The sequence below is a fragment of the Lithobates pipiens genome, unplaced genomic scaffold (genome assembly GCF_037356315.1).
Source record: "Lithobates pipiens isolate NorthernLeopardFrog02 unplaced genomic scaffold, aLitPip1_a1.2 Scaffold_13, whole genome shotgun sequence".
Classification (NCBI taxonomy): domain Eukaryota; kingdom Metazoa; phylum Chordata; class Amphibia; order Anura; family Ranidae; genus Lithobates; species Lithobates pipiens.
This window is the reverse complement of record NW_027507718.1, coordinates 135,469,882-135,495,067: the sequence shown is the minus strand read 5'-3', so window position 1 is coordinate 135,495,067 and position 25,186 is coordinate 135,469,882. Positions and strand designations below refer to the sequence as shown.

Genomic DNA, 25,186 nt, shown 5'->3' with positions numbered 1-25,186 from the left:
ATTTATATCTGTGGGTCTTCCAGTCACAGCGACTTCAAAGTAGTTACTGCACTACTTTGGTCCGATTTTGATGCGACTTGAGGCAGAGACCTCAAGATTACATAAGTATTCCTTCAAGTCACATCAAAATCGCATCAAAGTCACGGTAAAAATTGTGGCAAAAATTGCATGACTTTCAAGTCGCACAAGTGTGAAAGGAGCCTAACGATTGGATTTTACTACCGTGGATACTTCGCCTGGACGCAGAAGTAAAATACAATCATTTTTCCTGTGCATGCACTGAAGGGATATAGAGAACGGAAAAATCTGATGTCTAGCAATGTTAACTGTGTAGTTGGCCCATCACATGCACAAAAATCAGCTTTTCATTTTCACAGCTTTATGTGTGTCACCAAAATTGATGACGCTGGCTGATCTGACAAGTTGTGGTCTGACAGAATAATAGGATTGTGCTTGTGATTGTAGCAAGAAACTAAATGCAAGTAAACCTCCCCAGGACCTGCCAGCCTTCTGAGAAGAATCATTCTTTTGATTCTAATCATTTAAGAAGGTTGAGTCAGAGCTTCAGTTCACTTGCTTGTCAGTAGACTCAGCAAGTGAACCGAAGAACCGAAGAATCGATTCATTGAATCGGTTCATTTCAGTGAGTAGTTCGAAATGAACCGATTCACTTAAAAGATCCGGACTTCCCATTACTAGCACGCTGGCCAGATGGAGTAGTGGGGAAAGTGGGTGGTGGAGGATAGATGGACTGCCCCCCCCCCCCCCTCCCATGAGCGCCGGGAGAAGTGGCGGTGGCTTCCCCCCATGATGCTGGAACATGGGCTGCAAGAGGGGACAGGTGGGGCGGACTCCAAACAACCGGTGGAACTCAGGGATGACAGGGGGGACCATTGCTATGGCCGACCGCCGATCTGAAGGTAGCCGGGAGGGACATGCATCACCCAGAAATGCAGACAACACTAGCCCCGACAGAGGAGGAGGATTAAATAGCCCTCTCAGATTTCCTCCCACAAATACAGGCTGGCCTCCGCCCAGCCTTTACACATATTTACTTTATTTCTAAAATTACTGTGAAATTCAAGAAGTAGCTGGGTGTAGTAAGATGTCCACTGCCTCCTTCTGACTGCAGGCCTTCTGTCAGATGAGCAAACCTGGTAGCGGTGGACGCTTGCTGGACTGTCACTTCAGTTACCTAATCTGATGGGTCACCGATTCTGATGGAACACTGGTTCTCCTCCCGATTCAGGCTTTGATCCCGGTGTCTTGTCAAATAGGGTCCTCCATCAGATGCTGTCTCCTGCGTACTGCGCATGCGCAGTACACAGGAACAGAGATTCCGAAAATTGCCGAGGATGAACGGCGCCTGCGCCGTGAGTCCAGGTTCTATCCCCACTATCCAAGTGGACATAGAGTTAGAATAAAAAAGAGCCGAGCACAGCGAGGCCGAGCCCGAAGCGTGGCGAGCGAAGCTCGCCCGCGAGGGGCCCTCTAAAATTCTCAACCCTATGTCCGCTTGGATGGTGGGGCTACCACCTCCACTCACGGCGCAGGCGCCGTTCAGCTTCGGACTTTTTCCGAAGCTTCGTCTGCTCCTTACTACGCATGCGCAGTACGGAGCGGACACATATTGATGGCCGGACTCTATTAGGCACAACACCGGATCAGTGTACCATTTTCCGCACAGCTTTGTCTAATGCTTTATAGCTAATCCTTTTCTGAGTGCATTTAGTTTTTCTTTTAATAAACATTCTTGCTTTTATGCAGTTAGAGGTTTCTTTTACCTTGGGTATTTAGTTTGTTTAGATTTTTCCACCCTCCCATCCTGGTGTCTAAGGCAGCTGCTTGACCTGCTTACATGCTGGCGCTGGCCCTGTATGCAGGGGCGGCACAGTGGTGTAGTGGTTAACACTCGCGCCTAGCAGTAAAAAGGGTCGCAGGCTTGAATCCCAACCAGGACTCTACCTGTCTGAAGTTTGCATGTTCTCCCTGTGCCTGCGTGGGTTTCCTCCAGGCACTCTGGTTTCCCTCCACACTCCAAAGACATGCGGGTAGGTTAAATCTCTTCTGTCCAAAATTGGCCCTAGTATATGAATGTCGACCTTGATTTGTGGGCTCCTTGAGGGTAGGGACCAATGTGAGTGTGCAATGTACAGGGATAGGGACAATTGTAGGCACTCACTCAGGTTGAATTGGATGGACTGGTGTCTTTATTTAACCTTAGTAACTATGTAACTATATGCTCCAGATCATTCTGTAGAATTAGATAGCTGGTAAGAGTTCACCAGTCACTTCTAGAGCAATGCTAAATGAACTGATTTAAAACTTGTAAAATTGAATGATTGCTGTCTATACCTTTAAAGCTCATATCAGGCTTGAAATCACTGGCATAATTGCTGAATATTACTTAAGACTACAGGCAACTATACCAAGTTTTTTCATTTTCTAATTTAAAGTAATGGATATGTCAGGACTGTTTATACTTTATTTACTGGTTTCTAAAATTGTATCTTGCTTTCTCAATCTCTCTTTCACATGTTAGTACATGGGCTGCATTGAGGTTCTTCGTTCCATGAGATCTCTGGACTTTAACACAAGAACCCAAGTGACAAGGTGAGTGACAAACATGTATTACATTTGGGTACAGTTTTTTTTTGGTAAATTAAGAATTGGAGGTGTCCAGCTAAAGAGGATACAGCATTCCAAAACCTGTCATTAAATTCCTCTGGATCAAAATATGTCTGGTTCAACAGGGTATGGGCACCCTGGTTTTACAGAACTAGATCTACTGATTGACTTCTGTACAACCAGCCTGTTGGGTTTTTCCTGATCGATTAGTGCTGCCAGCTTTAGCTGACAGCACTGATCACTGTATTCTGATGGGGGTGAAGGATCCCTATGGTCAGAATACAATAGCATGGCTAGAGTGATTCCTTATCCACATTGAATGTGTGTATGGAAGAATTGGATCTTTTTTTTTTTTCATGCAACCCACTGGTTGATTGAAATTTTTTTTTTATAATGTATGGGCTGCCTTACTAGTCTAGTGTATAAATATATTGTAGACCAATAAACCCATCCTGAATTGTCTAAGTGTTTTTCACAAGTGCATGTTGAATAAGTAACAGCACACAGCAGTACGCTGATGCTAATTGTTTTTTTTTGCAACAGAGAGGCTATCAACAGACTATATGAAGCTGTCCCAGGAGTAAGGGGAACCTGGAAAAAAAAGGTGAGGAAGGGGACTAAATCTCATTGTATACTATATATCAAACGATGTAATATACCTACCTAAACTATCCATTCAAATAGAGGCGTAACTAGAACCTTCAGGACCCCGGTGCAAGAAACCATGAAGGGGCCCTTACCCCAAAGTCAGGGGCACTTTACTCCCATCATGGGACCCTTTTTTATGGTTCTGCAGTAGGACCCTCTCACATGTTCTGCAGCAGACTCCTATCCTGTGACTCCCCACAGTGGTGAAATGCCATGGCCAGTCGCAAGTGCGACCTATTTGACCCTGGTATTTTTAGTATTTAATTTTATTTGTAATTTTTACAATTTTATTTATTTTTAAAAAATTTTAGGGGCTCCATTGGGGGGCTTTGGTGAAATATCAGGGGTCTAAACAGACCTCTGGTGTTTCACCTTAGAGACAGAGAAAGGTGATTGGGTATACAGCCCTCAATCTCTCTCTGTAGCCTTAGCTGCACAGAATGCATGGACAGGAACAGCTCTGTACAGAGCTTACTGTTCATTCACAAATTGAAGCAATGGTGGCCACCATTTTCCTCTTGCAGGAGGGAGAGAAGGAGAAGCAGGATTTTAGCAGCTACAGGAAGAAAATGGAGGGGATGGGTTCCTCTATATGCTGCCCCCACCACCCCTTCTATCCAGCTGTACAGGGGAGTAGCACGAGTCCCCCTGGAGCATCAGGACTGGTCACCTTTGAGACCCCTATAGTTACTCAACTGCATTCAAAATGTTTCCAATCAGGCAGGTCCTTGCATTATAAAGTTGTTGGTCTAAAAGAAACTAAAAGAGATTGTAGAGCCAGATTATAAAGAGTGTGTTATGCACGGGAGTCTATATCTGCCAGGTCTAACCAGGAAGGTGGTTGTAACTGATGCTGCAAGGAGGCTCAGGGCCCAGAGGAAACAGTGAAAGATATGGGTTCCCTGATGGTCACTAAGGGAACACTGGAAGCTAGATCTACAGATTGGTAGAAGGCAATGGAGACACAGAGGCCAGCAGGGGCTGATGATTTTAACCAGAGCACCCTGTAATGGATTATAGACTTTGTTGAAAGAATGCTCCCAGGTTGCGGCCTTCTGACTCACCTAAACAGACAACTACAGAGATAGATACACTGGTACACAGAAGAGTCACTAAGAGCCCTGGGATGCTGGGTTCACAGGAACACAGGAAAGGCACTGGGGTGCTGGGAGCACAGGAGCACAGGAAAGGCACTGGGGTGCTGGGAGCACAGGAAAACAGGAGTTCAAGAGTCTCTGAAAGCACTTTGTCCTGAGAAAGACACTGAGAACTCACTAGGAGTACTAATGAAAAAACATTATTAACACCTAAACAGAAAGAAACAAAGTTATAGTGGGCTAAAGAAAAGCAATCATGGACTGTGGATGACTGGATGAAAGTGATATTCAGTGAGGAATTACGAATCTGCATTGGGCAGGGTGATGATGCTGGAACTTTTGTTTGGTGCCGTTCCAATTGAAATGTACGAAGATGACTGCCTGAAGAAAAGATGCAAATTTCCAGAAATCCTTGATGATATGGGGTTGCAGGTCAGGTAAAGGTATGGGGGCAGATGACAGTCATTAAATCTTCTTCAATAAATGCACAAGTTTATATTGAGATTTTGGACACTTTTCTTATTCCATTAATTGAAAGGATGTTTGGTGATGATGACATCATTTTTCAAGATGTAATCTGATGCAGATGTTGTTTTTAGAACTGCAAAGTACATGGTGCTTTCATAATATTTTCCTCCAGAATTAAATTTTTTCCCATCTGCAAAAACAGTTGCAACTGTTTTCTTTCTTTTTCTTAAAGGGGTTGTAAAGGTTTGTGTTTTTTCACCTTAATGCATCCTATGCATTAAGGTGAAAAAACACCTGTCAGTGACCGGCCCCCAACCCCCCTGTTTTACTTACCTGAACCCTTGAACTTGTCCCATGGGGACGTGCCATCTCTCGGCTAAGGGGGTTCTCCGCTGTTGATTGGATAGATTGATAGCAGCGCAGGCATTGGCTCGCGCTGCTGTCAATCAAATCCAATGGCGTGGCCGCGGGGTGGGGGGGCTGAGTCCTGCATTCGGCATCTATGGACACCGAATGCTGTGCTCCGGAGTACACCTGCATGGTAACCCCCTGAGAGAGAGAGTTTCTCCCAGGGGGTTATCTAATGCGGGGAGGAGCCAAGAGAGCTTCCGAGGGACCCCAGAAGGCCAGCTTTGGGACCACTCTGTGCAAAACGAGCTGCACAGTGGAGGTAAGTATGACATGTTTGTTATTTTTATTTTTTTAAAGAAGGAACCTTTACACCCCTTTCACACTGGGGCGTTTTTCAGGCGTTTTTCATGCGCTTTAGCGTTAAAAAATACGCCTGAAAGAAGCTGCAACTGCAATCCCAATGTAAAAGCCCGAGTGCTTTCACACCAAGATCCCTTTCACACTGGGGCGTTTTTCAGGCGCTTTAGCGTTAAAAAAAGCGCCTGAAAGAAGCTGCAACTGCAATCCCAATGTAAAAGCCCGAGTGCTTTCACACTGAGGCGCTGCGCTGGCAGAGCGTCAAAAAAAGTCCTGCAAGCAGCTTCTTTGCAGCGCTTTTGGAGCGGTGAATACAACGCTCCTAAAACGCCCCTTCCCATTGAAATCAATGGGAAGCGCTTGTAAAACGCCCGAAAAACGCCTGAAAAACGCTACTGGCAGCAGCGTTTTGTGGGCACTTTTAACCCTTTATTTGGCCACTAGCAGGGGTTAAAAGCGCCCCATTAACGCTCAAAAAATGCTGGTAAAGCGCTGCTAGTTTAAGCGGCGCTTTACGAGCGTTTTTCAGGCGCTGACATTTCACATTGGGACTGCAGATGAGGCTTCTTTCAAGCGCTTTACAGGCACTTTTTTAACGCTAAAGCGCTTGAAAAACACCTGAAAAACGCCCCAGTGTGAAAGGGGTCTAAGGCCGCATACACACGCGGGGACTGTTCGCTCAACTTTGTTCGTCAAACAGTTTCAGCGGACAGTCCGCTCAAAATTAGCATGGACGGACTTGGCCACACACGACGAACGAACAGTCCGCTGAAACCGTGCGCGATGACGTGAACGGCACGTACGACGGGACTAGAAAACGACGTCCTATACACTGCAATGCAAACTTCGGCGTGTAAATCCTTTCTGAGCATGCGCGGAACTTAGTTTGACGAACAAGCCTACACACGAGGGGACTGTTCGCTGAAACAAAGTTTCAGCGGACAGTTTTTTCGGAATTTCCGAAAAACTTTGTTCAGCAGACTGTCCGCTGAAACTGTCTGCTGAAAGCCCACACACGAGCGGACTGTCCGCCGAAACACTGTTCAGCGGACAAAGTTGAGCGAACAGTCCCCGCGTGTGTACGCGGCCTTAGTGTCACTTTAATGGCAGAAGGTTGGAATGTTAAATGAAAATAGTTTTGAAACATGTCTGTAATTAGATTTTTTTCTACACTATTAAACAACTGAATAAACAGTTTCCAAGAGTTCCATACTTTTTGCCAGGTATTGTATAAACAAATTAGTATCAGAATGCCATTGAGTGAACTTTGTTAACTTCATGCATCTTACTACATACATTATAGTCACAATACTACAACCTGATATTCATCATAGTTTGTTGTTTTTCTTAGGCACCAAATAAACCCTTAGCAACTATATTGGGTCGAAGTAACCTTCGTTTTGCAGGAATTAGCATTGCTGTAAATATATCCATTGAAGGACTCAATCTTAGTATCCCAACCACCCGACAAGTAAGTGTTAAGCCAAAATGTGAATCTATGCATTCTTCTAAAGCAAACTGTAATTCATTCTTAATGTCCAGACTCCAGTTAATTTCTGCATTTACACCATTTGTCACCATGCACAGATTTGTCAATTATGTATGCTATTAGTCCTGCTATATGCAATTTAATTGAATTCTAATCGAATCTAATACAATCTAATTTAATTTAAATTTCATCTTAATCTGGCGTTGTAATCCTATTCTTTTGTATGCCTAACAGCACAGATCTGTCTATAATGTCCTTGTAGTAACTGAGAGATGTGTAAAATGAATGGTATTTTATGTTTTATGTGCAGGTTATTGCTAATCATCACATGCAAGCTATCTCCTTTGCATCAGGAGGGGATGTGGTAAGGCTTACTAATATTTTGGTCATTCCTAGGTTAGAATATGAATAAGGTCAGTGATACTTTTCTGTACTCTAACAGGACACCGCAGACTATGTAGCATATGTGGCCAAGGACCCAATAAACCAGAGAGGTAATTCAATTTTATTTTTGTCCTAGGATAAGGCACTTAAGTGTTATATATCGATGATAACTTTGACAAGAGCCAGCCTTGAATCATACAGAGATTCTTCTGCTATACATATAACATATTTTAAAATAATTTTACTGGCAAGGACTTTTCCATTCACTCTTAACCACTTGCTGACCGCTGTACGCCGATATACGTCAGCACAATGGCAGAGGTGGGCAAATGGGCATACCCGTACATCCCCTTTAAGAGGCGGGGATAGCAGGCACGTGCGCGTGACCATGACCGCGGGACCAGCGGACATAGAGTCTGCCAGTCTCCGGGCGATCGTGTCACGGAGCCGCAGAATGGGTTATGTAAACAAAGCATTTCCCTGTTCTGGCTTGTGTCATGACAGAGATCATTGCTCCCTGTCATTGAAAGCAGTGATTGCTGTCATTTGAGTTGTAGCCCCCCCCCCACATTTAGAATCACTCCCTAGGACACACTTAACCCCTTCATTGCCCCCTAGTGGTTAACCCCTTCCCTGCCAGTGTCATTTACATAGTAATCAGTGCATTTTTATAGCACTGATCGCTGTATAAATGACAATGATCCCAAAATATTGTCAAAAGTGTCCAATGTGTCCACCACAATGTCACAGTCCCGATAAAAATTGCAGATCACCGTCATTACTAATAAAAAAAATAATAATAAAAATGGCATAAAACTATCCCCTATTTTGTAGACGCTATAACTTTTGTGCAAACCAATCAATATACGCTTATTGTGATTTTTTTAATTTATTTTTTTACCAAAAATATGTAGAAGAATACATATCGGCCTAAACTGAGGAAAAAAATCATTATTTTATATATTTTTGGGGGATATTTATTATAGCAAAAAGTAAAAGAATTGCATTTTTTTTCAAAATTGTCGCTCTTTCTTTGATTATAGTGCAAAAAATAAAAACCACAGATGTGATAAAATACCACCAAAAGAAAGCTCTATTTGTGGGAAAAAAAGGACGTCAATTTTGTTTGGGTGCAATGTTGCACGACTGCGCAATTGTCAGTTAAAGTGACACAGTGCCGTATCGCAAAAAGTTCTCTGGTCAGGAAGGGGGTAAAATCTTCCAGGGCTGAAGCGGTTAACATTTCTTATTTAAAACAATAAGACCCCTTTCACACTGAGACATTTTTTAGGCCCTACAGTGCTAAAAAAATGCCTGCAAAGCGCCCGAAAAAAGCCTCAGCTGCAAACCTAGTGTGAAAGCCAGAGTGCTTTCACACTGGGGTGCTGCGCTGGCAGGGCGTCCCAAAAAGTCCTGCCAGGGGCTTCTTTGCATCGGTGGAGGAGCGGTGAATACACCGCTCCTCCACTGCTCCTGCCCATTGAAAACAATGGGGCAGTGCCGTGATACCGCCGGTGTTCTGGCATATAGCGCCCGTCCATCAGATAGTGTCCTCCCCGTACTGCGCAGGCGCAGCGCTTGCGCAGTACAGAGCAGAAGGAGATTCGGAAATCTCCGAAGATGAACAGTGCCTGCGCTGTGATTGGAGGTGCTAGCTCCACCATCCAAGTGGACATAGGGCTGCAAATATTAGAGGGCCCCTTGTGGGCTTGCTTCGCTCACCACGCTTTGGGCGCAGCCTCGCTGTGCTCGGCTCTTTTTATTCCAACTCTATGTCCACTTGGATATTGGGGCTAGAACCTGGACTCATGGCGCAGGCGCCGTTCATCTTCGGCTATTTTCGGAATCTGTGTGTCCTGTGTACTACGCATGCGCAGTACACAGCGGACACTATCCGATGGGGGACACAATGTGATAGGACACCGGCAAAGTGTCGCTGCAGCAGTTACAGCAAACAGTTTTTGTTTTCTTTTGAGATAAAGGTTTTACATAAAGTAATAAAAGCTGACCATTGTAATCCCCTCCGTCAGTGGTAAATGGTTTATCTCAACCCTTTAACTTCCACTTTTGCGGACAGCTTGGTCTAATACTAAAAAATAACCAGCATACTCACAGGATCACTATGTGAAAATAAAGGGGGAAAAATACTTTAAAAATAATGCCACTACCACATTGAATTTGTAAGCTACAATGCTATCAATTTAGTTTTTTGGTTTTAATAAGGAAGAACCAAGTTAAAAAAAAAAGAAAACTGTGAGAGGTAAAGTTGTTTTTGTTAGAGACTTTGTATGTCTCTTCTGCCAAAAAAACTCCCATTTCTTCTAGCATTCTTATTTTGTGCACTGTCTATGGAACATGCACTGTCTAGTGAACATGAATGACACATTCCAATATACTGTAAGAACAGAAGCGGCCAGTCCATTAGGGGCGCAGGGACACCACCCCTCTAGTTTGCATGTGGAGATGCATGCAGGGTGCTGGACTTATACATTTGTATGAGGTTTTCTTTTCCAAGCCACAAGATTCGGTCCCAAGACTCTAATTGGCTTGAAAAAGGTTGGGTTCGGGGGGCAGTGAACCCACCTACCCACTTGTCTTCTGGCTTCTCCTCCCGGCCAATCAGGACAGGAAGTGGATCAGGTTTGCCGTGGAAACCGTGAAGGGGCTGAGTGTGGGGGGGGGGGCGCCATGGACGTATGAGTGTGGGGGACCGTGCCGCAGAGGGGTGAGTGTGGGGGGACCGTGGAGGGATGAGCGCAGGGGGATCGTGCTCGTTAAGGTGTGAGTGCGGGGGGGGGGGGGCGTGCCATGGAGGGGTGAGTGCGGGGGACCATGGAGAGGTGAGTGCAGACCTGTAGGGGTGGTTTGTTTGCTGTCCCCCAAAAAAGCCGCCACTGTGTAAGAACATTCTGAAAAGGGAGGAAAGCAGTATGAATAGAGGGATACCTTCACAAGTGTGCCCTTGCTTCCTCATTGGTCAATTAGCAAGCTGAGGTTGAGTTCTTGATCAAACCAAGCTGGTGGAGATAAATGATCTGGCTTTGTTGTCTGGAAGAGGTGTCTAGAGCAAAAGACTGTCTACACAGAACTAGAAATCCTTTAGCTGGTATAACAGCTACCACCCACACAGTTTGAAAGTGTATTCAGATGATTTTTTAAGGAGTTCAGCTTTAAAGTCATTATATATACTGTAGATTACAAATTGGCTTTTGGGTATAGTTGTATGAATCACTTGTGTACTGTTCTTACCTGTGTTTTGTTAGATCTATAGTTATAGGTTGGTGTTTTGGCATTAACCCCATCTCTTCAAAATTGGGTCTAGCTTAACCTTTATTTGTTTTGGATAAAATGGAAATTAAACACGTGCACTGCCGAAAAATTTGTTCGTTTTCGTTTCATGTTTTTTTTTTTTGATTCAAAAAACCGGAGGTTTGATAATTTGTAATTTGTAAATTTGTAAATTTAGAGATTAGAAAATTCAGAAATTCAGAGATTTGATAATTCGGATATTTGGAAATTCAAAAATTCAGAATTAGAAAATTCGATAATTCGAAATTTCTGAAATTTGGAAATTCTAAAATTCAAAATAATAACTAACAATAGCTAACTATTAAATTATATGTATTGGAATTTTCTTTCAGATTTGTCTGTCAGTGAACGTAACGAATACAAATTTATCTGAAGTTACGAATTATCCGAAATAAAGAATGCTGCATCTAAACAAATGGAACGGAACAAACTTATAATTAATAATAATAATAATAATAATAATAATACCTTTTTATTATTATTATTGTTATGTATTATTATTAATTAATTACGTTCCATTCATTTCGATAAGGCATTCGTATTTGTTCACTAACAGCCAAAATTTGAAAGGAAATTCCAATACCTATAATTTAATAGTTAGTAATAGTTAGGTTATTATTTCAGATTTTCGAGTTTTCGGGTTTTTGAATTTTCGGGTTTTCTCTCTTATTTTCGGATATTCATTCTTTTGAAATTTCAGATTTTCATTCTTATATTTGGATTTCCGAATTTTCAAATATCGAATTTCCGAATATTCAGAAAATTTGGATATTTCTGAATTAACAAATTTGTCTAAATTCATTAAAAAACGAATTACTAAACAAACTAAAAGAACAAAAAGAACTAAACAAATTGCACATGTCTAATGGGAATGGGTTTTACCTTCTGCCAGTTATTTTGTTTATTGTCTGTTGGCATTTTAGTGAGATTCCCTTCATTTTGGATATGGTCACCGGAACAGGAAGTGAGGAGTATCTCTGTCAGGAACACCAGTCACAATAGAAACACTTTTTAGTAGGGCAGGAAAGTGTTGAAATCTCTGTCAGGTTTTTTATTCTTTACTGTATGTTCCCATTGGCAGATTTCTCCTGTATGATCACCAGGGCAAACTAATTAGTAGTGTGATTACCAAAACAAGTGTCTTAGTGGGTTAACAGACAGTAAGCAGCATAGTGGTGTAGTGATTAACACTTCTACCTTGCAGCACTGGGTCCTTAGTTCACATCCTGGTCAAGACAATTATAAACATTGAGTTGGTATGTTCTCCCTGTGAATTGTGTGGGTTTTCTCAGGGTACCCTGGATTCCTCCCACACTCCACAGACATGCTGGTAGCTTAATTGGCTCCTATCTAAATTAACCTAATTTGTGTGTGTATATTATGCTTGCAAAATAGGGACCTTGGGCTGTAAGCTCCTCAAGGGCAGGGACTGATGCGAATGTACAATATGTAAAGTTCTGCATACATTGTTAGAGCTATATACGGTAAATACCACAAATAAAAACGTTGGAGGATCCTTACCATTCCCTATGGTAAAGTAAATCTGTCACAAGCCTGCAATTGCAAAAGATGAAAAATGCTTACAGTATATCTAAAACTAAACAAGACTTTCCTTCACTCTGCCTTGAAAAAAAGGGAAGTAAGGGGGGGATCCCATCAAATGAAGGGAAATGCCTTTTTAGACCGTTGTCATTTGAACCAATGTTTCCAATAAAATGTCCCTTCTATTGCTGTTCCAGTGGCAACTTAAAATATTGACTTTTCCAAATAAAAATAAAAAAAGGATGGCATTTTCATATTTTCAACTGCATTCCATTTTTATAAGACTCCAGGCAGAAAGTAACTAAGACATCTGTAACCCAGGGCTTTTTTTTCAGCAGGGACTAGGGGGAACTCAGTTCCACCACCTCTGGCTCAGATCTTCTGCTGCCTGCTCACCACTATCACTTGGTGACACTGAAGTCAAGCTTCTGCGTTTACAAGCGATAGCTTATCTCCCAGTAGCTCCCACAGGTCAGATCTCCTGTGCAGATCCCACTGAGTGCCAGACAGGGACAAGGGAGATACAGAACAGGTGCCCAGGGTTCAGTGCAGTCATTGGCAGGAGAGGGTGCGTGATAGGCTGCACCCTCTGTGGTCTCCATTTTTCCCTGGTGACCAGTTGTTGATGCTCCTACTGCATGATCTCCCTTGCAAGTGATTATAGTATGCTGGGAGGTACTACAGCTGGATAGGTGTTTCAGCTTAATATTGCAACAAAGGTAAGACATATGACAGATGGCAGAGATTTTGAGGAGGGGGGAGAAGATGAGGGCAGTGGAGGGAGGGGGTTGTATGCTGAAGAGGGAAGAACTACCGTATTTTTCGGACTATAAGGCGCACCGGATTATAAGGCGCACTAGCAACGACCGGCTGATAAAATGGATATTTCCATATATAAGGCGCATCGGACTATAAGGCGCACCGGATTATAAGGCGCACTAGCAACGACCGGCTGATAAAATGGATATTTCCATATATATAAAGCGCATCGGACTATAAGGCGCACGGTCGATTTTGTGAGAAAATTTAGGCTTTTACGTGCGCCTTATAGTCCGAAGGTTTACGTCAAGATGACAGATACTGTTAACAAAGAACTCCAGCGATGTCAACAGGTCATATATAAGGCGCACCGGACTATAAGGCGCACGGTCGTTTTTGGGAGAAAATTTAGGCTTTTACGTGCGCCTTATAGTCCGAAAAATACGGTACTATTTGATGCCATTTGGCAGGTATGTGTGTGTGGCGGGCATGGTTGAGTTCCTGCACCTATTCTCTGAAAAAAAAAAGGCCTGCTGTAACCTATTTCTAAGCATATTTCTAAGTAGGCATATTTGGCAGAGCTGACATTTTCTGATACAAAGGTATGAACTAGTGCAATTAATAGCCATGGATCTTTTTACTTGGTTCCGATATGGATACTTATAGTCTGATTTTGAGCAGCATAGAAACTCCTTATGTTGTGCTGTGAACAATCATACTACAGTATGTTTTTGTGTAGCTGTTGCAAATGGGAAATGAAAGATGCTGTGCATACATGAATTTGTCTCAGACTCATATGTCTCATAACATAAATATTTTTCAGGGAACCTGTCACGTCATTTCAGTCTAAGCATATGATAAAAAAAAAATGTTACCTTCAATGAAAACCACATGCCATGAAATATCAATAGATCCAGACATAAGCCTAATTTCTATGCATATTTTGACTTTTCCTGGTAAAGATTGATAATTACATTAAAAGGACAAATAGGGGAGAGTGTGAAGTAGTGTGGAACACACGAGCTGTATTTCTGGAATTATTGATTCATTTAATAAGTTGATTTCACTGGAGGCAACCACTGCTTAAAATATATGTAAAGCCAAATACATTTTAATACGTTGTTGGTTAGATTAATGAGGGGTTAGAACCTCTAGAAGGTTTGTATTGTTGTCTGTGTCACTGGGACTCAAGGTGAGAAAAAAATAAAATTTTCTATAGCTGGGAGGGTCTCAGCCAAGGAAGGACCAGAGGGTCACTGTCTGAGCTGCCAGCAATTCAATTCATCACTACCTTAGATAACGCATTTCATTAAAATGTTGTGCCACCTAATATCTGTATAACACATGTATGTTTATAATAGCAGTGTATAATGACTCTTTTCTAACTGAAGATGCTCTCAAGCACATAGTTAAATCAATGGGCAAATAAATCCATATATCATTGAAGATATAAAAATGATAGTTAAGGTGTAACTCCAAGCAAAACTTTATTTTCTAGTTTTATGTAAAATGGAAAAACCAGATTCACCTTCGCTTCCTGTCTATGTGAATGGAAATCTAAATGGTCTCCAAATAAAAATGACAAAAGACAGTTTGTATTTTTCATGGCTGACCAAAAAATAAAAAATAGGTTCCTCTATATACATGAGGGATCCCCCCCCCCCATGTTGGGGCAGATTGTACTTTGATAACAGATGGTGCTTGGCAGAATACACTAATCAGCAGCTCCAGCCTCTGACTGACAAAAGTTTTCCAACTTGTCCATTCAGCAGAAGTTGATTTAATGATCAACTTCTGTCAAACAGGGACGGCCACGCACTGATCGAGATTTGGCTGGTTCAGCAAGGAACAGCCTAATTTTAATCAGTGTGTGGCCAACTTTAGAGAAAGGGAAACATTTAGCCAGTGGTGACCTTTTTAATGACAACTCAACAAGTCATTTCAGCTCAATCTTGGCCATTTTTTCTCACTCTTGTGTCACTGGTGCAGGAAGTAAGGGGGAATTCTTCCAAATGCAATCACAGCATAAATAACCAACAAAATTTCCAGCCATTCCACATTCTATCCTAAACTAGATAAGAAAAGAGTTGGAGTTACACTTTAACCGCTTCAGCCCCCGGAAGATTTTACCCCCTTCCTGTCCAGAGCACTTTTTGCGTTTTGCGACTGCATCGCTTTAACTGACAATTGCGTGGTCATGCGACGTTGCACCCAAACAACATTGATGTCCTTTTTTTTCCCCACAAATAGAGATTTCTGTTGGTGGTATTTGATCAACTCTGCGGTTTTTATTTTTTGCGCTATAAACAAAAAAAGAGCAACAATTTTGAAAAAACACAATTTTTTTTCTATAATAAATATCCCCCGGTGGCGGGACTGTGTATCCTAGGGAGTGATTCTAACTTTGGTGGGATGGGCTACAACTCCCATGACAGCGATCCCTGCTCTCGATGACAGGGAGCAGTGATCTCTGTCCTGGCACTAGGCAGAACTGGTAAATGCCTTTTTTACATAGGCACTTTCCCGTTCTGTGGCTCCATGACACGATCGGCGGGAGACCAGCGGACATCAAGTCCACCGGACCTGCGGGCACGGTCACAAACGCATGCCTTCTATCCCCGCTTCTTAAAGGGGACGTACAAGTATGCCCATTTGCCCACCGCTGCCATTGTGCTGACGTATATCGGCATGCAGCGGTCGGCAAGTGGTTAAAGCAGAACTACACTGTATCTGAGCACCACAAACCAAAAGCTTTATTTAATTAATTTTAATACATTTTTAATATCCAGTAGGGTTGCCACATCATCCCTTTAATCCAGGACACACATTAATTACACAGGTTCTATGGCTGATTAAGGTGGCAAATAAACTCACTTGGTGCCTTATCTGTATTAAATCAGCCTCAGAACCTGTGTAATTAATATGTGTAATGGATTAAAGGGATGATGTGGCAACCCTAATCTCCAGTCTTTATTTGGCTGAGAAATCACTTCGAAAAACACCCCTTGCATTTCTGGCTGTGGCCATCTTGAGTAAGGACAGATGATTCATGGAGCATATACTTCCTGGAATCTATCTGCCCTTAATTCAAGCATGCATGCAGGAGGGCGTGCTTAACTTCCCCTCTTGAAGACTCCTGGGATGTATGGCATCATTTGCCAAGGCATAAAAACCAGTAAGTAACTAAAGAAATGTAAACAACAGTTTAAAACAAGTAAATATGATATATATTTTTACTAATGCTGGCAGCATAAAGATTCAAAATAGTCACTGCTGATTGAGAGAGTGAAGTTCCACTTTAAGAAAATAGTTGCATGATGATATAATTTGGTTATAGGCTGTGCTGCTGCATCACCATTTCATGGTTCATGGAGAACAGAACAGATAGAAGTGAACATTATTACTTAATAACATGTTGAGCAAGCTGTGCCATGGCAGTGGTTGGTAGGGGACCTACAGTAGCTTCTTGAAAATATCCCTCTACGATATATACCTAACTACTCTGGTTTTCTTTCATTTTTGGTTTGCAAAACTGTTTTATAATATCACAAAGCAGCCAATAATGAAAATCTGCCACTCTACTGTTGTAGGAGGAACACACTTATTCTGCCAGAACATCACCTTCTATACTCATTAATATTTATAACTCAGCAACTGTTCCATACATTGAGATTAAACAGCACATACAGATGAAGATGTAGTGCTTATTTTCAGACAATAAAAGGAACATTTTGTAAATATGTTCTGTTAATTACTGTTCAGTACACATGACAAGTGAACCTTAATGTAGATATACACCTAATCACTAAAATCTCATATAATCTTTATTACGTTAATGTAATTTAAAAAGGAATTTTTTAAAATCTTTTTATATAGGCTGCTTTCATGAAAATAATACCTACTAATCCCACCTCGAAGATCCTTGTTCAGGCATCTTCTGTTATACGGTGACAGCACTCTGTCCCTCCCTGTCCCCTAATTGTGCTCCTGCATTGTGCTTCCTTCAGAGACTATTAGTGGCTTGCTGATGCTAAATTCACAGGCATGGTCCACCATTGTTACCATCAGATATGAAACTATCACTGCAGCTCATGCACGTAGGCAGGGAGTGGTTGAAAGGGACTGTAGGAATTCAGCAACACTAAGATGCAAACAAAGGTAAAAGTATAAAAGTACATAATGGCATATTTTCATAATACCAATGTTTTTCTTTTGTCATTCAGTTAAGGCTTAAATAAATTGCTAAATAATTTTTTTTAATTCTTGTCTGTTTAAAATTAAAAAGAAAAAAAAATCTAACTGTGATGTTGCAGTAATCCTCTTATTGAAAATCTTGTGTTTAGTTTTTGCCCCCATGCTATTGTCAGAGTCTAGGTCTTCTACATCAGTGCTCGCCAACCAGTGGTCCACTGATGGTCTACCAGAAAATGTTGGTGGCCCCCAGGGATTCTGCCACAAATCAACATTGTATACTGCCAAATGTTGTTTCCAGTGTTGTTCTTAATGTGCACTGACAGTCAATACTGCAGCGTGCATTGATACCCCATGCCTCCTCTGTAGTCCTGTGAACTCAGAGGGTGATGCTGGGAATGTTGTTGAGAGCAGGAGATGAAGAAGGAGGGAAATTCCAATGGCAGCACTAATCAAAGACTGTGGGAGGGAGCATGGAGCTCGAGAACATGGCTGGATAAGGAGGTGAGATCCAATGATGTCTGTGTAAGGCAGCAGAATAATGCAGAATGGGGGGATGCAAAAGGGGGCAGAGAGCTGGGTAGAGACATTAGGGTTTACACAGTGACTGCTGCAGATAATGCAAAACTTTTCTTTGCATACTTGTTTGGGTATTGGCAAAAAGTATGAGCAGGGGCTCAAAAAAACGTTCTTATTTGTTAACGGTAACTTCTATTCATATAACTAACAGCCACTTCATGCAATACAATGGTGCCTTCATTGGACGATCCCCAAGTTGGTTGCTATATCTGCTGCTTCTGCCACTATGCAGCTGCAATTACCACATACTGTAAACAGACCACAAGATAAATTTATTTTTACCATGATTTGTAGGGTGACAATTGCTGCAAAATCGCACCACGATCGAGGTGCCATTGGCAGTGGCGGGGATCGCAAGGCCGTCCCACGATTTGCCGTGATTCGGGATCGTAACAGAATCACAACAATTCTGCCTGCGATCCGGGATGCCTAGATGTAAAATGAGCCTTAAAGATCTGCTGGAACATACTGGGCTATATGTGTTCATGAATTCTTTATGAAAATAGCACTGAACCCCATTAAAAGATTTCAGGGGGTGTTAGAAAAGGGTCTCTGAAAGCTCATGCAATTGTGAAGGATTACAAACCAATTTTTAAACACTTTTGCTTCCATCAGTCCAAAATCATGCAAATCGCTGACTGATTGAAGAAATTCAGCACCAGTGTAAGCCCTTGTACACACGGTCGGAGATTCCGACGGACCATTTTGTCGGATATTCCGACTGTGTGTGGTCTACATCGGACTGTTTCCGTCAGAGTATCCGACGGACCAAGTTTTCCAACTTGTTGGTAAAATTTTCAGACAAAATGCTCCGATCGGACATACTCCAATCATGTGTAGAGAATTCCGATCGGACAAAGTGCCACGCATGCTCAGATCAATTTCCTACACCAAAGCTATTGGCTACTAGCGTGAATGTAGTCCCATCGTAACGAAATAACGTCATCACGTCGGATTTTCCGACAACTTTGTCCGACCGTGTGTACCGGACCGTGACCAAAAGTTTTGGACAAAATCCGTCGGACAAAATCCGACGGATTTTGTTGTCGGAATCTCCGACCGTGTGTACAAGGGCTTACAAGTGAATCCTCACCAGTGAAGGATTTCCTGCTGCCTCAAAGAACAAAGTGCTGGAATTTATTGAGGGAAATAATAATTAAGCTGTATTGGGAAATTATAAGTTGGCTTATGCAGCATTATGATGAGAAGCAATACATAGGAGTAAATTAATAACAGAGAGGCTCAAACTAAATTACTTCTATCATTAGAAATACCATGTCATGGCTTCAGTTTCATTTTGGTGACCTCAAGAAAGCTCTTCAAGAAATAAAAATAGAAAACTACAGAGGTAGTGCTAAAAAATGAACCCTCTGTGAGGGTATAAATAGTAGTGCTAGAAAGCCTAATTAGTAGGCATGGTTAAAGTTATTGCTAATAAGGAAAGTTCCACAGGGTACCTAATATAAGGATCACATACTTTTCCATCACAAACCTTGACTGTTGAAACTATTTATTTATCAATGCTGTGGCAATGTAAAAAATTTGTACTTGTTAGGTAAAATTATCCTTATTTTTTCATGAAATTTAGATGATATTTTAGAAGTCATTCATGTAAAAACAAGACATTTACTGCCTCCCAACTGTAAAGGGATAGCTGGACAGACTGATAGGATAGGTATAAAAAATGACATGAAAGAGAGGGTTAAAAAAATTGTATATTTAGTTATTTTGCTCATCTGATATGGTCTAAAAACTGATAACGGTTAACATTAAAAAGTCTGTCCATGATTCCTTTCCTTTTTTCACTCTTCAAACCATTTGTGGATTTCATCCTTGTGTTAATGTGTGTTTTTGTCTCTTGCTATACCCCTTGCTGTCCTACTTTGAACCATCCTTGTCTTCCCATCTGTCCCCTGGTGTCCCTAAATCATCCGCAGCCTGTCACATTCTGGAGTGCTGTGATGGGTTGGCCCAAAGTGTGATCAGCACTGTAGGACAAGCCTTTGAGTTGAGGTTCAAACAGTTCCTGCACAGCCCCCCCAAAGTGGCAGCGCCCCCAGACAGGTATGCTGAGAACAAAGCTTAACCCACTCACTGTTTTTAATGTTAGCCTTTAAACCAAACATTGTTGTGAATTTTAAAGATGTAATGAGTTCTTATTCTGCATAGAGTCATATCACATTATTTTGGTGGCATACTTGTACTGGAAAAAGTTTTTGGAGTCCCGCGCTTATGGAAAAAATTCAAGAAGAACTGCTGCCTCTACCAATACATCAATACATCCACCTAAGTGGAATGTACAAGTTAAATATGTGAAGGAAGGAGGGTAGATGTGGCGCTGTTCTGGGGTGTAGTGCCACATACCCCTATATGGCTTGCAGGAAAAATAAAATGTATCTTGGATTTGAGACCAAAAACCAAGGCAAATGATATAGTATGAACCAAAAGTGCAAATAGCCCATGTTCTGGTACAGCAATCTAATATGCTTCGATTTAAATAGCCTCAGTGTGCCCATAAGGTCAAAAAGCAAAAATAGTGACATAAATATATGAACCACAGTGCATGTACTAATATAAAAACACATATGAAAATATATTTTTCAACTGATTTGTGCCCTATACATGTATTCTAAGGTGATATTCCCATGTATCAATTGACAATTTAAGATAATATATGCTGTGTGCAAAGAAAGTCCATAAACCGTTTGATGCAAAAATAAAACAACAATAAAGTGACAGGTGCTCTTCATAAACTGTGCTCAGTGCTTCTTATGGATGCCCTATAGGTAATGCACTCACCGGTACCCTTCACCCCATGTAGGGGTACTGCGCTTTCACAGTATCTGCCACTGTGTAGCAAACAAAATGCTTTCTCCTGTGTTAGCTGGTTGTTTCCATGTTTGCGGTATAAGATATGAGATATAAGGGTCTCCTCTAGTTTTCCCTTCGCAGCTCTGCATGCAGTGGTAGAACCACAAGCTTTGTTGCTAATCTGTGAGAGCAGACCTGCGAAAGGAAAGCTAAAGGAGACCCTTATATCTCATATCTTATACCGCAAACATGGAAACAACCAGCTTACACAGGAGAAAGCCTTTTGTTTGCTACACAGTGGCAGATACTGTGAAAGCGCAGTACCCCTACATGGGGTGAAGGGTTCCGGTGAGTGCATTACCTATAGGGCATCCATAAGAAGCACTGAGCACAGTTTATGAAGAGCACCTGTCACTTTATTGTTTTATTTTTGCATCTTAACGGTTTATGGACTTTCTTTGCACACAGCATATATTATCTTAAATTGTCAATTGATACATGGGAGTATCACCTTAGAATGCATGTATAGGGCACAAATCACTTTAAAAATATGTTTTCATATGTGTTTTTATATTAGTACATGCACTGTGGTTCACATATTTATGTCATTATTTGTGCCACACTGAGGCTATTTAAATAGAAGCATATTAGATTGCTGCACCAGGACACGGGTTATTTGCACTTTTGGTTCACACTATATCATTTGCCTTGGTTTTTGGTCTCAAATCCAAGATACATTTTATTTGGGATTTCCTGCAAGCCATATAGTGGTATGTGGCACTACACTCTAGAACAGCGCCACATCTACCCTCCTTCCTTCACATACCTGTACTGGAGATATAAAGAGCTAAAAATGTAATCTTTATAAAATAGGTAAGGCTCTGTCTATACACTGATACCTATTATTGCTTAGATTATTTGTATCTGATTTAAAAAAAAAAATACACATCTGTGTTCCCCAAAGCAGTCATATCCAAGCTGTTATTTTTTAAGTAGCATAAGAAATAAAGGAGGTATTGGTAGGTTGCTTCTGACCTTGACCTCCAATCCTATTTTATTCTCCCCAGAGTATAGATAAAAAAAAACAAGTATACATTAAGAAATAACTTGCATGACATTTGTTGTATTACCTTCAATTTTAACAAACTTTCACTATTTCATCAGTCCCTGATCCTAAAAAGTAAATATACACTATCTCACAAAAGTGAGTACAGCCCTCACATGTTTGTAGTTATTTTATTCTGTCTTTTCATGTGACAACACTGAAGAGATGACACTTTGCTACAATGTAAAGCAGTGAGTGTACAGCTTGTATAACAGTGTAAATTTGCTCTTCCCTAAAAATAACTCAACAAACAGCCATTAATGTCTACAGCTGGCAACAAAAGTGAGTACAAATTGGCCCAAAAGTGTCAATATTTTGTGTGGCCACCATTATTTTCCAGCACTGCTTTAACCGTCTTGGGCATGGAGTTCACCAGAGCTTCACAGGTTGCCACTGGAGTCCTCTTTCACTCCTCCATGACGACATCACGGAGATGGTGGATGTTAGAGACCTTGCACTCCTCCACCTTCCATTTGAGGATGCCCCACAGATGCTCAATAGGGTTTAGGTCTGGAGACATGCTTGGCCAGTCCATCACCTCTACCAAAGCAGTGGTTGTCTTGGAGGTGTGTTTGGGGTCGTTATCATGTTGTAATACTGCCCTGTGGCCCAGTCTCCATAGGGAGGGGATCATGCTCTGCTTCAGTATGTCACAGTTCAAGTTGGCATTTATGGTTCCCCCAATGAACTGTAGCTCATCAGTGCCAGTAGCACTTATGCAGCCCCAGACCAAGACACTCCCACCACCATGCTTGACTGTAGGCCAGACACACTTGTCTTTGTACTCCTCATCTGGTTGCCACCACACATGCTTGACACCATTTGAACCAAATACGTTTATCTTGTTCTCATCAGACCACAGGACATGGTTCCAGTAATCCATGTCCTTAGTCTGCTTGTCTTCAGCAAACTGTTTGCTGGCTTTCTTGTGCATCATCTTTAGAAGAGGCTTCCTTCTGGGATGACAGCCATGTTTTATGCAGTGTGTGGCATATGGTCTGAGCACTGACAGGCTGACCCCCCACCTCTTCAACCTCTGCAGCAATGCTGGCAGTACTCATTCATCTGTTTCCCAAAGACAACATCTGGATATGATGCTGAGCACATGTACTCAACTTCTTTGGTCGACCATGGCGAGGCCCGTTCTGAGTGGAACCTGTCCTGTTAAACCGCCGTATGGTCTTGGCCACTGTGCTGCAGCTCAGTTTCAGGGTCTTGGCAATTTTGTTATAGCCTAGGCCATCTTTATGTGGTGCAACAAGTCTTTTTTTCAGATCCTTTAGAGAGTTCTTTGCCATGAGGTGCCATGTTGAACTTCCAGTGACCAGTATGGGAGAGTGAGAAAGATAACACCAAATTTAACAAACCTGCTCCCCATTCACACCTGAGATCTAACGAGTCACATGACATCAGGGAGGGAAAATGGCTAATTGGGCCCAATTTGGACATTTTCACTTAGGGGTGTACTCACTTTTGTTTCCAGCGGTTGAGACATTAATGGCTGTTTGTTGAGTTATTTTGAGGGGACAGCAAATTTACACTGTTATACAAGCTGTACGCTCACTACATTGTAGCAAAGTGTCATTTTTAAGTGTTGTCACATGAAAAGACATAATAAAATATTTACAAAAATGTGAGGGGTGTACTCACTTTTGTGAGATACTGTATATTTTTGTTCATAGTTTGGGTGTACCTACATTTCTTCTCTGCTGTTATTTTCCAACAGGGTGGTTATTGGGAGTGAAGAGCTTACGTGGGGTGCTGAGGATGATCACAACTCAGAACACAACTATTACAATAGTATCCCAGGCAAAGAGCCCCCTCTTGGAGGAATACAGGACTGCAGAGTGAGAGATCCAAGTACAATAAGCCATGTCAACACTCAGATGATTGCCAATGGACACTGGGCACAGGTAAGACACTGTTGGGCTCCTGGTGTCAATAATGTTTAACGTGGGACTGGTGGTATTCAGAGCTAATACTTGTAAGGGTGTGTTGATATTTTAATACAAAGTATTGCATTTTTGTTAACGCATAAGCCAAAATACGTTATTTTTTTTCCCTGCACTTCAAGAAACCAGAAAGTAACTGAAGAAATGTAAAAAAAAAAAGTATAAAACAAGTAAATATGAATATCTATTTTCCTGCAAGAGTCCCTATTCATGACCAAAATGTTAATTGCCTGAAAGTGGCTCAGGCGTTGCCTCCGACTATCCGTGAATGGATGGCTGCTGTTAATGCCACCCTACCCTACAAAAAAAATACTGTACGCTTACAGAGGGTGCCCGGCCAAATATAACAAGTACTGGGACAAATGGTCTGAATCTGCTTCTACCTGCGATGGCGAGGATAGTGCTGATGTGTAGACAAACTGCTGTAACAGTAGCATGTGTGGTGACCATTGTTATGCTATAGATATAACTGTTGTTATGCTCTGGGTGACTATACAAGTTAGTGAACCCTGGGGTGTCCTTTTCATTTGTGCCTTCCACCATTAGGCCTTATGACATGGTTGCATACTTATATATCGAATGTTGTGAGCTCCATGTGCTCCTCTGTTTATTATTACTTTTGATTGTTTTTTTTTTTATTGTTTTGTAATTGTGTACATCGTGTTGTATATTTGTCATGCTGTCTAACCTATGCTCTTCTCAAAGAGTTTGTTTGTAAAAAATAAAATAAAAAAATATATTATATACTTTCCTATCTGTTTACTAAAGCTAGCGGCATGAGGATTAAAAATAATCAATGTTGACTGGGAGAGTGAAGTTCCACTTTAAAAGGTTTAGGGCTATTTCTTAAATCTTTAAGGTTATGGCTAGGTTGAATTTAAGGGTCTGGTGAACTGGTAATGGTTCAGTAGGGGAAGATAGGAATTCTGGCATTATTTTAGGGGTCCCATTAAACTTTAGGTAAGTGTTGTTACCTTTTAGGTGTCATTGCTTTATTTTCTAGACACTTTTCTATAACTGAACAAATTGCCATTCTACTTCTTGCCATGTTATAAATTACTTCAATTTTACTCTTTGTAGGTGGGATCTCCTGCCAGAAAGCCACCAGTATCACATTCAGGATCCCAGTGGGAGCTAGAAGATCAAGGTAAGCATAATATAGACTCAAAGTGAACCAGCGGGCAAACTCATTTCATTTATTTAACCAGCACAAAAGTACATCTCAAACAAACACTCCCTGATTTCAAACGATGCAGAAACAAGAGAAGTTATTCAATATGGAATTTCTCAGCCAGAGCAACTTCAATTCAAGTCACTCTCTCTGGCTAGCCTGCAAACATCACCCACTTTTCCTTTTATCTATAATGCTGCAGATTTATTGGTCTTCTTATAGTTTTATGCACACTCCCTTGACAGGCTGTAGAATTTAAATAGTACCTATCAAGGGAGCACATTGATCTGCTCTGGCTGAGTGTTTACTTAAAGAGACCTTGTCATCAGATTGAAGGTAAAAGCA

The 25,186-nt window shown here is 41.5% G+C and overlaps 1 protein-coding gene across 1 annotated transcript in view; it reads left to right on the top strand.

Moving 5' to 3' along the window:
• Positions 1 to 25,186, top strand: part of SHC2 (SHC adaptor protein 2) — a 99,671-nt gene that overhangs the window by 55,792 nt on the left and 18,693 nt on the right. Inside the window, exons 2-9 of the mRNA XM_077475615.1 lie at positions 2,543 to 2,613; positions 3,172 to 3,232; positions 6,901 to 7,020; positions 7,349 to 7,402; positions 7,481 to 7,532; positions 19,740 to 19,866; positions 23,445 to 23,631; positions 24,751 to 24,817. Of these exons, the coding sequence (XP_077331741.1) occupies positions 2,543 to 2,613; positions 3,172 to 3,232; positions 6,901 to 7,020; positions 7,349 to 7,402; positions 7,481 to 7,532; positions 19,740 to 19,866; positions 23,445 to 23,631; positions 24,751 to 24,817 (739 nt within the window). The remainder of the gene's footprint in view (positions 1 to 2,542; positions 2,614 to 3,171; positions 3,233 to 6,900; positions 7,021 to 7,348; positions 7,403 to 7,480; positions 7,533 to 19,739; positions 19,867 to 23,444; positions 23,632 to 24,750; positions 24,818 to 25,186) is intronic.